The sequence below is a fragment of the Macaca mulatta genome, chromosome 10, assembly GCF_049350105.2.
Source record: "Macaca mulatta isolate MMU2019108-1 chromosome 10, T2T-MMU8v2.0, whole genome shotgun sequence".
Classification (NCBI taxonomy): Eukaryota; Metazoa; Chordata; class Mammalia; order Primates; family Cercopithecidae; genus Macaca; species Macaca mulatta.
Genome location: NC_133415.1, coordinates 19,705,993 through 19,718,145, shown reverse-complemented (window position 1 = coordinate 19,718,145; position 12,153 = coordinate 19,705,993). Strand labels below are relative to the sequence as shown.

Here is a 12,153-nt window from a genome sequence, read left to right as displayed (position 1 = left end):
TATTATTTTGTTTGTTTGAGACGGGGTCTCCCTGTCGCCCAGGCTGGAGTGAAGTGGCACAGTCTCGGCTCACTGCAAGCTCCACCTCCTGGGTTCACGTCGTTCTCCTGCCTCAGCCTCCTGAGTAGCTGGGACTACAGGCACCCGCCACCACGTCTGGCTAATTGTTTTTTGTATTTTTAGTAGAGGTGGGGTTTCACCATGGTAGCCAGGATGGTCTCCATCTCCTGACCTCATGATCTGCCCGCCTCCGCCTCCCAAAGTGCTGGGATTACAGGCGTGAGCCACCACGCCTGGCCTTTTTTTTTTTTTTTCTGAGACACAGTTTCACTCTGTCGCCCAGGCTGGAGTGCAGTGGTCATGTAAGCTCATTGCAAACTCCGCCTCCCAGGTTCAAGGGATTCTCGTGTCTCAGCCTCCCCAGTAGCTGGGACTACAGGCACCCGCGACCATGCCTGGCTAATTTTTTAAAATTTTTGTTAGAGATGCGGTTTTGCTATGTTGGCCAGCCTGGTCTCCAATCCTGAACTCAGGTCATCCACCTGCCTTGGCCTCCCAAAGTGCTGCAATTATAGGCCGGAGCCACCACGCCCGGCTGACACCACTATCTTATTGAGATGGTAATCAGATAGTAACAGTTACTGTTTTGTCGGGACTTAGCATGAATGAGTTACTCTTCTAAGCACTTTACATGACTTGATTCATTTAAATATCGCTGCATCCCTATGGGATAGATACTGTTACCCCATTTTACAGATGTGGAAACTTGGACACAGAGTTTCAATAACTTATCCAAAGTCCATAACATATTAAGCGGTGGAGCATGGACTTGACACAGTCAATCTAGTTCAGAGTCTGTGCTTTTTGACCACTGTATTCCTCAGCCTCATACGGATTATATTTTAGATTATTTGTTCATCTTCTGTTGGATCCTGTACCCCTTGGAGAATTTTATGAAAGTGATGGGCCCTGTGCTGTACTGACACCTCCACTCATCCCCTTATGCAGATGAATTCTGCATACCTCTAATTCAGTGAATTCCAGGAACCATGAGAGCTCTTTTGGCTTAACAGTATATGAAGTTTTATCTGTATAATGAATATGAATTAGTTTGAGCATAATCAGTTATAGAAAGTACTATATAAGGCATGAATGTGTGAATTACGAATGTAGATTTTTAGGTGTATGTGACTATATATTTTTAATATATGAAAGTTTATGTCATTACAAAGTCATCCTCAACATTTTTTAGATTGAGAGAAACTGGCTATCTTTTTCTTACTGAGAGAAACTGGTTATCTTTTTCTTACTGCAAAAACAATACAGGTTCATTTTAGGAAAATCACAAAATAGGCCAGGCGTGGTGGCTGATGCCTATAATCCCAGCACTTTGGGAGGCCAAGCCAGGCACATTGCCTGAGCTCAGGAGTTTGAAACCAGCCAGGTCAACATGGAAAAATCCTGTCTCTACAAAAAATGCAAAAAATTAGCTGGGCACGGTGGTGCGTGCCCATAGTTTCAGCTATTTGGGAGGATTACTTGAGCCTTGGAAGTTGAGTCTGCAGCGAGCCAAGATCGTGCCACTGCACTCTAGCCTGAGTGACATAGTGATACCCTGACTCAGAAACAACAACAACAACAACTATAAAAGCACACCAAAGTATAGTTAAGTAGAGAGGAATTCAAAGCACACTCAATTCCATCTCCCGAATACAGTCTTCATTATGTTGGTAAATCAACCCCTATTATCTGTATTTAGGAGAAAAATTAATTTTCACAAGATATGATCGCAAATTGCATGTGATTTTTTTTTTTTCTTTGAGAGGGAGTCTTGCTGTGTTGCACAGGCTGGAGTACAGTGGTGCAATCTTGGCTCACTGCAGCCTCCACCTCCCGGGTTCAAGCAATTCCCTGCTTCAGCCTCCGGAGTAGCTGGGATTGCGGGCGTCCACCGTCACGCCAGGCTAATTTTTGTATTTTTAGTAGAGACGGGGTTTCACCATCTTGGCCAGGCTGTTCTTGAACTCCTGACCTCAGGTGATCCACCCATGCCAGGCCTCCATGTGATTTTTTTACATGTTTTATTGTTTTTATTTCTTTTTGAGACAGTGTCTTGCTGTCACCCAGACTGGAGTGCAGTGGTGCAATCTCAACTCACTGCAAACTTTGCATCCCGTGTTCAAGTGATTATCCTGCCTCAGCTTCATGAGTAGCTGGGATTGCAGGTACCCACCACCGTGCCCGGTTAATTTTTGTATTTTTAATACAGACTGGGTTTCACCATGTTGGCCAGGCCGGTCTCGAACTCCTGACCTCAGGTGATCCACCTGCCTCGGCCTCCCAGAGTGCTGGGATTACAGGTGTGAGCCACCGCGCCCGGCCCACGTGGTTCCCTTTTTATGTGTTTTAAACCTTCATTTTATTTCTTTTTCTTTTTTGTTTTTGAGACGGAGTTTTGCTCTTATTGCCCAGTCTGGAGTGCAGTGACACGATCTCAGCTCACCGTAACCTCTGCCTCCTGGGTTCAAGCGATTCTCTTGCCTCAGCCTCTCGTGTAGCTGGGATTACACGCATGCGCCACCACACCCAGCTAATTTTGTATTTTTAGTAGAGACGGGGTTTCTCCATGTTGGTCAGGCTGGTCTCGAACTCCTGACCTCAGGTGATCCCCCTACCTCGCCCTCTTCAAATGCTGGGATTACAGGCATGAGCCACCGTGCCCGGCCATAAACCTTCATTTTCTACTTTGTCACAAATGCCAATCCATGTTAAACACCCTACTTCCATAGTATCTTTTTTGTTTTGAGACAGAGTCTCGCTCTTTTGCCCAGCCTGGAGTGCAGTGGTGTGATCTCAGCTCACTGCAAGCTCTGCTTCCTGGGTCCGCACCATTCTCCTGCCTCAGCCTCCCAAGTAGCTGGGACTACAGGCGCCAGCCACCATACCTGGCTAATTTTTTTGGTTTTTTTTTAGTAGAGACAGGCTTGACCGTGTTAGCCAGAATGGTCTCGATCTCCTGACTTCATGATCTGCCCACCTTGGCCTCCCACAGTGCTGGAATTATGGGTGTGAGCCACTGCGCCCAGCCCACTGTATCATTTTTTATTTCTAAGTAGAAATTACATTGGGTTAGTATTGTTGAAAATTGAGGTGACTTCCAGCTTTTCGCTATTCTCAACAGTATTGCCAGTGAACATTCTTACAGATAAGTTTTTAAGCATATCTTTAGTTTTTATTATAAATTCTCAGAAATGGAGCTATTAGGTCAAAGGATGGTCTGTGTTGTAAAGGCTATTTGTACAGCCAATGTACCCTCCATTAAAGTAGAAGATCCTGTTTTCCTAGCAGCAATTTCTGTGTCCTCACCAACACTGAAGGTTTTTTTTGTTTTTTGTTTTTTGTTTTTGAGATGGAGTTGCGCTGTGTCTCCCAGCCTGGAGTGCAGTGGCTCGATCTCGGCTCACTGAAACGTCCGCCTCCTGGGTTCAAGTGATTCTCCTGCCTCAGCCTTCCAAGTAGCTGGGATTACAGGTGCCTGCCACCATACCCAGCTAATTTTTGTATTTTTAGTAGAAACGGGGTTTCACCATGTTGGCCAGGCTGGTCTTGAACTCCTGACTTCTTTATCCACCTGCCTCAGCCTCCTAAAGTGCTGGAATTGCAAGTATGAGCTACTGCACCCAGCATCTTTTTTTTTAATGCTTCTTTCCCAATTGGATTGGCAGAAAAATAAGCTCACTGAGTCTTTTGTTTGTTTTTTGCGACAGAGTCTCGCTCTTTCACCTAGGCTGGAGTGCAGTGGTGTGATCTTGGCTCACTGTACTCCAATTACACTCTTTTTGAAACCTTGTAAGGAACCTGATGTTCTGTATTTAAAGTTGCTGTATTAGTCCATTTTCTCACTGCTATAAAGACATACCCAAGACTGGGTAATTTATAAAGAAAAAAGATTTAATTGACTCATGGTTCTGCATGGCTGTGGAGGCCTCTGGAAACTTACAATCACGGTGGAAGGCGAAGGGGAAGCAAGACACGTCTTACCATGGTGAAGCAGGAAAAAGAGCAAGCACAGGGGAAAGTGCCCCTTTTAAACCGTCAGATGTCATGAGAACTCCCTCACTATCACAAGAACAGCATGGGGGAAACCGCCCCCATGATCCAATCACCTCCCACTAGGTTCCTCCCTTGACACATAGGAATTACAATTTGAGATGCAGTTTGGGAGCGACACAGAGCCAAACCATATCAGCTGCTCAACATCCATTTTATGATAATACTCTTTTCAGAGTGGTGGTGCAGAATGAGAGAAGAGAAGAATGGACTTCACTTCTCGTGACCATTAAAAAACTCTTCATCCAGTATCCAGTGTTGGTGCGACTGGAACAGGCAGGTACTGCTTTCATGTAATAGAAGGTGCAGTGGGACAGGAAGTGTAGGAAGGGTCTGGGAGACAGAGGAGAGATTTGTGCTTATATCTCTCCTATGGCCGTGTGCAGTTTCGGCTTTTGATCAGGTTTCTGTTTCCATTTGGATCCCAATTGTACATTTCGTTATGCAGTAAGTTCAACAGTGTCCCTCATACAGGGAGTGAGGCCTTGTGGAGCCAGATGCCGTCCACTTTTTTTTTTTTTTTTTTGAGACAGGGTCTCACTCTGTCATCTAGGCTGCACTGGAGTAGAGCAGTCGTACTTTAACTTTAAACCCCTGGGGCTCAAGCAATCCTCCTGCCTCCATCTCCCGGGTAGCTAGGATGACAAGCACACACTACCATGCCCAGATAATTATTTCATTTTTTGTAGAGACAGAGTCTCACTGTGTTGACCAGGCTGGTTTCAAACTCCTCATCTTAAGCGATCTTCCTGCCTCTACCTCCCAAAGTGCTGGGATTACAGGTGCGAGCCACCATGCTCAGCCACCACTTATTTAAGAGTTCATCTTTGGGCTGGGTGCGGTGGCTCACACCTGTGATCCCAGCACTTTGGGAGGCCAAGGTGGGCGGATCACGAGGTCAGGAGTTCAAGACCAGCCTGATCAATATGGTGAAACCCTGTCTTTACTAAAAATACAAAAATTAGCCTTGCGTGGTGGCACATGCTCGTAGTCCCGGCTACTCGGGAGGCTGAGGCAAGAGAATCGCTTGAACCTGGGAGGTGGAGATTGCAGTGAGCCAAGATCGCACCACTGCACTCCAGCATGGGCAACAGAGCAAGACTCTGTCTCAAAAAAAAAAAAAAAAGAGAGTTCATCTTTCGTGAGATGTTTTTCTTTCTCTTGTATATTTTGCTTCAGAGGGCTTTCCTCAAGGAGACAATTCTACCTCAGCACAAGGAAACTACCTGGAGGCCATCAATCTGTCATTCAATGGTGAGTAAGGATGCCAGCCAGTATGCCAGCATCTTGCCTACCACATGGCTGTGTTACTGGAAAGGTGTCCTGATCCAGACCCTAAGAGAAGGTTTTTGGATCTTGCAGAAGAAAGAATCCGGGGGTGAGTCCACAGAATAAAGTGAAAGCAAGTATATTAAGGAATAGGCCAGGCGTCGTGGCTCACGCCTATAATCCCAGCACTTTGGGAGGCTGAGGCGGGTGGATCACCTGAGCTCAGGAGTTTGAGACCAGCCTGGCCAACATGGTGAAACCTCGTCTCTAATAATAATACAAAAATTAGCTGGGCATGGTGGTGCACACCTGTAATCCCAGTTACTTGGGAGGCTGAGGCAGGAGAATTGCTTGAACCCAGGAGGCAGAGGTTGCAGTGAGCCGAGATCGTGCCATTACACTCCAGCCTGGGTGACAAGAGTGAAACTCCGTCTCAAAAAAAGAAAAGAAAAGAAAAAAAAAGGAATAAAAGAATGACTACTCCATAGAAAGAGTAGGGCATTCCCGAAAGCAGGAGGAGGAACACGTCCTCCTTAGGTACCATGGTTGTTTATATGTAACAAAGCAAAAAGTCATGGGGGAGGGGTGCTCTGCTGCAAGCACTCATGACAAAGGATTGTTCCTCTTTGTGTAACTGCTGTCCTTCTCAAGAATCTATATTATTTTCTTTAAAGCAAAACTTACTTTTTTTTGAGACGGAGTCTTGCTCTGTCACCAGGCTGGAGTGCAGTGACGCAATCTCGGCCCACTGCAACCTCCGACTCGTGGATTCAAGTGATTCTTCTGCCTCAGCCTCCCAAGTAGCTGGGACTACAGGTGCACATCACCACACCCAGCTAATTTTTGTATTTTGTGGAGAGACACGGTTTCACCACGTTGGCCAGAATGGTCTCAATCTCCTGACTTCGTGATCCACCCACCTTGGCCTCCCAAAGTGTTGGGATTATAGGCATGAGCCACCGCACCTGGCCGTTTTGTTTTTTAATATACTTTAAGTTCTGGGATACATGTGCAGAACATGCAGGTTTGTTACATAGGTATACATGTGCCATGGTAGTTTGCTTCACCCATCAACCCATCATCTACATTAGGTATTTCTCCTAATGCTTTTTTTTTTTTTTTTTTTTTTTTGTATTTTTTGGGATGGAGTGTTGCTCTGTCTTCCAGGCTGGAGTGCAGTGGCATGATCTTGGCTCACTGAAACCTCTGCCTCCCAGATTCAAGTGATTCTCCTGCCTCAGCCTCCTGAGTAGCTGGGACTACAGGTGTGCATCACCACGCCCACCTAATTTTTGTGTTTTTAGTAGAGACGAGGTTTCACCATATTGGCCAGGCTGGTCTCAAACTCCTGACCTTGTGATCCACCTGCCTCGGCCTCCCAAAGTGTTGGAATTAGAGGCATGAGCCACCGTGCCTAGTCTATTTTTTTTTTTTTTTTTTTGAGCCAGTCTCACTCTGTCTCCAGGCTGCAGTGCAGTGGTGTGATCTCTGCTCAGTGCAACCTCCAACTCCCAGGTTCAAGCGATTCTCCTGCCTCAGCCTCCCAAGTAGCTGGGATCACAGGTACGTGCCACCACACCCAGCTAATTTTTGTATTTTTAGTAGAGAGAGAGTTGTACGTACCATGTTGGCCAGGATGGTCTCCATCTCTTGACCTGGTGATCCGCCCACCTCAGCCTCCCAAAGTGCTGGGATTACAGGCGTGAGCCACTGCGCCTGGCCGCAAAACTTACTCTTAAACTAAGAATACTTTCGTTCTTAAGATATTGGGAAATCAGGGCTGGGCACGGTAGCTCACACCTGTAATCTCAGCACTTTGGGAGGCCGAGGTGGGCGGATCACGAGGTCAGGAGATTGAGACCATCCTGGCTAACACGGTGAAAGCCCATCTCTACTAAAAATACAAAAAATTAACCAGGCATGGTGGTAGGCCCCTTTATTCCCAGCTACTCTAGAGACTGAGGCAGGAGAATGGTGTGGACACGGGAGGCGGAGCTTGCAGTGAGCTGAGATCACACCACTGCACTCCAGCCTGGGCGACAGAGCGAGACTCCATCTCAAAAAAAAAAAAAAAATATTGGGACATCAGGACGTTTCCTGGTTCTGTTAAGTCCTGAGTCTGTTGGGTAAACATTATTAACCTGTTCCCTTAACTGTAAACATCCTGTGACTAAGAATGCCTAACCTCCTGGGAATGCAGCCTAGCAGGTCTGAACCTCATTGTCCCCAGCCCCTATTCAAGATGGAGTTGCTCTGGTTTAAAGGCCTCTGACAGCTATGCATGTCTCTTTATGAATGTCTGCAGACCCAGACCTAGGTGATGATGCCTCCATTCAGCTACCCCCAAAATTAATTTAAAGCAATAGCTTCTCATTGGGTGGTTGTAATGACCAACATTTAGCTCTTGGGTCTTCTGTTGACCGGTTAATTTGGTAGTCTCATCTGCTTCTCATGGTCAGGAACTACAAGGATCCTCCTTGGGTTCTTTGACTTACTCAAACCGTGTTATTATTTTCCACCCCATCCCTCAGCTGCTTCTAGGTAATATTTTAAAAATCTACTTAAAAAATAAAAATTTAAAATAAAAATTAAAAAAATCAAAATCTACTTAAAAAAAAAATTACAAAAGCAGCCAGGTGCCGTGACTCACATGTATAATCCCAGCACTTTGGGAGGTCAAGGCAGACAGATCACTTGAGGTCCGGAGTTTGAGACCAGCCTGAGCAACGTGGTGAAACCCTGTCTCTACTAAAAATACAAAAATTAGCCAGCATGGTGGCACACGCCTGTAATCTCAGCTATTCAGGAGGCTGAGACAGGAGAATCACTTGAACCTGGGAGGTGGAGGTTGTGGTGAGCAGAGATCATGCCACTACACTCCAGCCTGGGTGAAAAAGACACTATCTCAAAAAAAAAAAAACTTTTTTTTTTTTTTTTTTTTAATAAATAGGCCTGCTGCAATGGCTGACACCTGTAATACTAGCACTTTGGGAGGCTGAGGCAGGGGATCACCTGAGGTCAGGAGCTCAAGACCAGCCTAGCCAACATGGCAAAACCCCATCTTTACTAAAAATACATAAAAAACTTGCCAGGCGTGGTGGTGCATGCCCGTCATACCAGCTACTTGGGAGGCTGAAGCAGGAAAATCACTTAAACCTGGGAGGCGGAGGTTGAAGTGAGCTGAGATCATGCCACTGCATTCCAGCCTGGGTGATGGAGTTAAGACTGTCTCAAATAAATAAAATAAAATAAAATAAAATAAAATTCGAATATGGAGAGGTGTATCAAGTAAAAAACGATACGCTCCTCCTGACCCCCAGTGTCCTCTTCTTTAAGGGGAACCATTGTTAGCAGTGTGGTATGATTATCCCGGCATTTATGTGTTAGCTGAAATATATTGTTTGCAAATAACAGAAATGTATTGATTTAGTTTAAACAAAAAGGGAAATTTACTGGAAGAATACAGAGGCTTAAGTGGAGCAGCCAGGAAAGGCTCAGACACCATGTTGAAGAACCTTAGTGGCTCTGGGAACCATAGCAGCAGGAATTATGAGAGCCATATTTCAGCTTCCAGCAACCCTGTCTCTGCTCTCTGTTCAGAATTCACATTCCTGGTAGAGAGAGTCTGATCTGCCCAGCTCCAGTTAGGTGTCCATCTGTCACTGGCCAGAGGTGGAAGTGATGATGTACATTCACATCACCTGTATATCATCTTCACACGTGTCTGTACACAGGTGCTGGGGGAATTCTAGAGCATGAGGTCTTCTATTAGTAAATCTTCTTGTCATATTGGAATATCACTGATTTTTCATAGTAAGAATCACAGAAGCTAGAAATAAAAAGTGACTTGCCAGATTTACAAAATCATCCCAAGATTTTGGTCTACTCTTTTAAATAGTGTCTTAAATTAATACTATCTAATATAATCTAATTATATAGTTTATATATATAATAAAATAATATATAATATATAAAAAATCTATATAATCAAAGTTTTACTACAGACTCATTTATGGATGGTTAAAATTAACAGCATGAATTTTTTTTTTTTTTGACACAGAGTCTTGCTCTGTCACCCAGGCTGGAATGCAGTGGCATGATCTCTGCTCACTGCAACCTCTGCCTCCTGGGTTCAAGTGATTCTCCCATCTCAGCCTCTCAAGTGGCTGGGATTATAGGTGCACACCACCATGCCTGGCTAATTTTTGTATTTTTTGGTAGAGATGGAGTTTCACCATGTTGGCCAGCCTGGTCTCAAACTCCTGATTTCAAGTGATCCACTCTGCCTCGGCCTCCCAAAGTGCTGGGATTACAGGCATGAGCCACATCCCTAACAGCATGAAATTTGAGCATTTAAGGCTGCACAGGGCAAGTATTAGGCATCAATGAGGTGTATTAACAAAGGTGACAGAGACTTATTCCGTGGTCAAGTAGTTCTTAATATAGAAAAGATAGATGTGTATACATTTAACTAGAATGTGGCAGTTGCTATAATAAAAATATGGCCCGGGTGCAGTGGCTCACGCCTGTAATCCCAGCACTTTGGGAGGCCGAGGTGGGCGAACCACTTGAGGTCGGGAGTTCGAGACCATCCTGGCCAACATGGTGGAACCCCGTCTCTACTAAAAATACAAAAAATGAGCCAGGTGTGGTGGCATGCACCTGTAGTCCCAGCTACTCAGGAGGCTGAGGCAGGAGAATTGCTTGAACCTGGGAGGCGGAGGTTGCAGTAAGCCCAGATCACGCCACTGCACTCCAGCCTGGTGACAGAGCAAGACTCTGTCTCAAAATAAAATAAAATAAAATAAAAATATGGGCAGAATGCTCTGAGAGTGTAGAGATGCTTGTTTGTGACGGGGTTCTGAAAAACTGTAACATCATTATTGTGGAATTTTTGTTTTATTTCTAGTGTTTGATAAGCATTACATCAACCGCAACTTTGACCGAACGGGTCAGATGTCAGTGGTGATCACGCCCGGGGTGGGTGTCTTTGAGGTGGACCGCCTACTCATGATCTTGACCAAGCAGCGGATGATAGATAATGGTAATACTCTCTGGTTTGTGCCCTATCTCCACATGTTCCTAGCCTGATTTTCCCTTAGAACTGTGAGCTTCACTGACTTCTTAGAGTGTGAGGAGCTCTCTATAGTGTTCTGTGTGTCACAATATCTGTGGATGTCAATAGGCGTCAGGTGCTAAAGATTCATGGTCAAATCAGTTTGGAAAATGCTGGGTCATGCAAAGATAAGCAGGTTCCATAATGATAGGTCTTCCTCCGTTTTTAACATGTTAGTGTAGGTTGTTTTTCTCTAAAGGGTGTATCAGGGTACTCTGAGTTTCCCAAATATATTTGGCACTAGAGAAGCCTTCCTGGAGGGATGATTTCAAGGGACCCATGTGCTGTCAGCCTGTTTTCAGATGCACTATCAGATAATCTAGTCCAGTCCTCCATGATGTGCCTCGTATCCCCAACTCAGCCCCACACCCCACAATTTGATTTGTTTCATCAACAAGATGGAGTTGGGATGCTGAGGCAGTAGAATTGCTTGAACCCAGGAGGCAGAGGTTGCAGAGAGCTGTGATCTCTGACCACTGCACGTCAGCCTGGGCAGCAGAGTGAGACTGTCTCAAAAAGTGTATTTACTTCTTTGCTGCATAGGCAGCACTATGAGGTTATAAATCATACAATGGTAAGTTAGCTTTGCCTAATACGCAGTTAAATAACATGATTTATAGATAGGGATGCTTGTCTCTGCCATTGCCTCCCCACAACTCTTTTTGTCTTTTATTTTTTTAGGAATTGGTGTGGACTTGGTGTGTATGGGAGAGCAACCGTTACATGCTGTCCCATTGTTCAAGGTAATTAGATTTTGGATTTGCTTACTAAAGGCCAGTTTGAGTATAGTTAGAAAGAGAAACAATCCAGGCACTGTGGCATGCGCTTATAGTCCCACTTACTCGAGAGGCTGAAGTGGGAAAATCCCTTGAGCCTAGGAGTTTGGGTATAGTTTGTTATGAATAACTATGAATAACTGTTGCACTCCAGCCCGGTCAGCAAAGCAAAACTCCATCTCTAAAAAAAAAATTTTTTTTTTTTTTTTTTTTGAGACGAAATCTTGTTCTTGTCCCCCAGGCTGGAGTGCAATGGCGCGATCTCGGCTCACTGCAACCTCTGCCTCCCGGGTTCAAGCAATTCTCCTGCCTCAGCCTCCTGAGTAGCTGTGATTACAGGCACCTGCCACCACGCCTGGCTAATTTTTGTATTTTTAGTAGAAACGGGATTTCACCATGTTGGCCAGGCTGGTCTCGAACACCTGACCTCAGGTGATCCGCCCACCTTGGCCTCCCGAAGTGCTGGGATTACAGGCTTGAGCCACCATGCCTGGCCCTAAAAAATTTTTTTTAAAACCCCAAAAACAGAAAAGTTAGAGCAGTTCCACATCCTACTTGTTCTGTAGCTTATCTGTGCTCTCATTTTTCCCCTTGCAGCTCCATAATCGGAGTGCTCCCCGGGATTCTCGTCTGGGCGATGACTATAATATCCCTCACTGGATAAACCACAGGTGGGTGCGATCTCAATCAATAGTAGGTGATAAGAGTTTTGACAGCTTCCTTGCCATTTTTCTTTAAATTTGTTAGGTTCTTATTATAGCACTAAACCTTTTGTCAAGAAAATGTGGAAACCAAGTTCTAACATTTGCTCAAAGTTCTCTACACACAAAGCAGTAGCAGTATCATATGGACAGTCTATGGTGAAAAAGAATAAAAACAAAA

The 12,153-nt window shown here is 45.0% G+C and overlaps 1 protein-coding gene across 50 annotated transcripts in view; it reads left to right on the top strand.

Moving 5' to 3' along the window:
* The window catches only part of DEPDC5 (DEP domain containing 5, GATOR1 subcomplex subunit), a 166,113-nt gene that overhangs the window by 38,072 nt on the left and 115,888 nt on the right, over positions 1–12,153 (top strand). For all 50 annotated transcript variants that reach the window (XR_013399213.1, XR_013399211.1, XR_013399209.1 and 47 more), the window contains exons 13-17: positions 4,287–4,390; positions 5,290–5,364; positions 10,289–10,423; positions 11,177–11,238; positions 11,869–11,942. Coding sequence is in view for 23 of the 50 variants with exons in the window: in XM_077949893.1 (XP_077806019.1) it covers positions 4,287–4,390; positions 5,290–5,364; positions 10,289–10,423; positions 11,177–11,238; positions 11,869–11,942 (450 nt within the window). In the remaining 27 variants the exon portion in view is untranslated. The remainder of the gene's footprint in view (positions 1–4,286; positions 4,391–5,289; positions 5,365–10,288; positions 10,424–11,176; positions 11,239–11,868; positions 11,943–12,153) is intronic.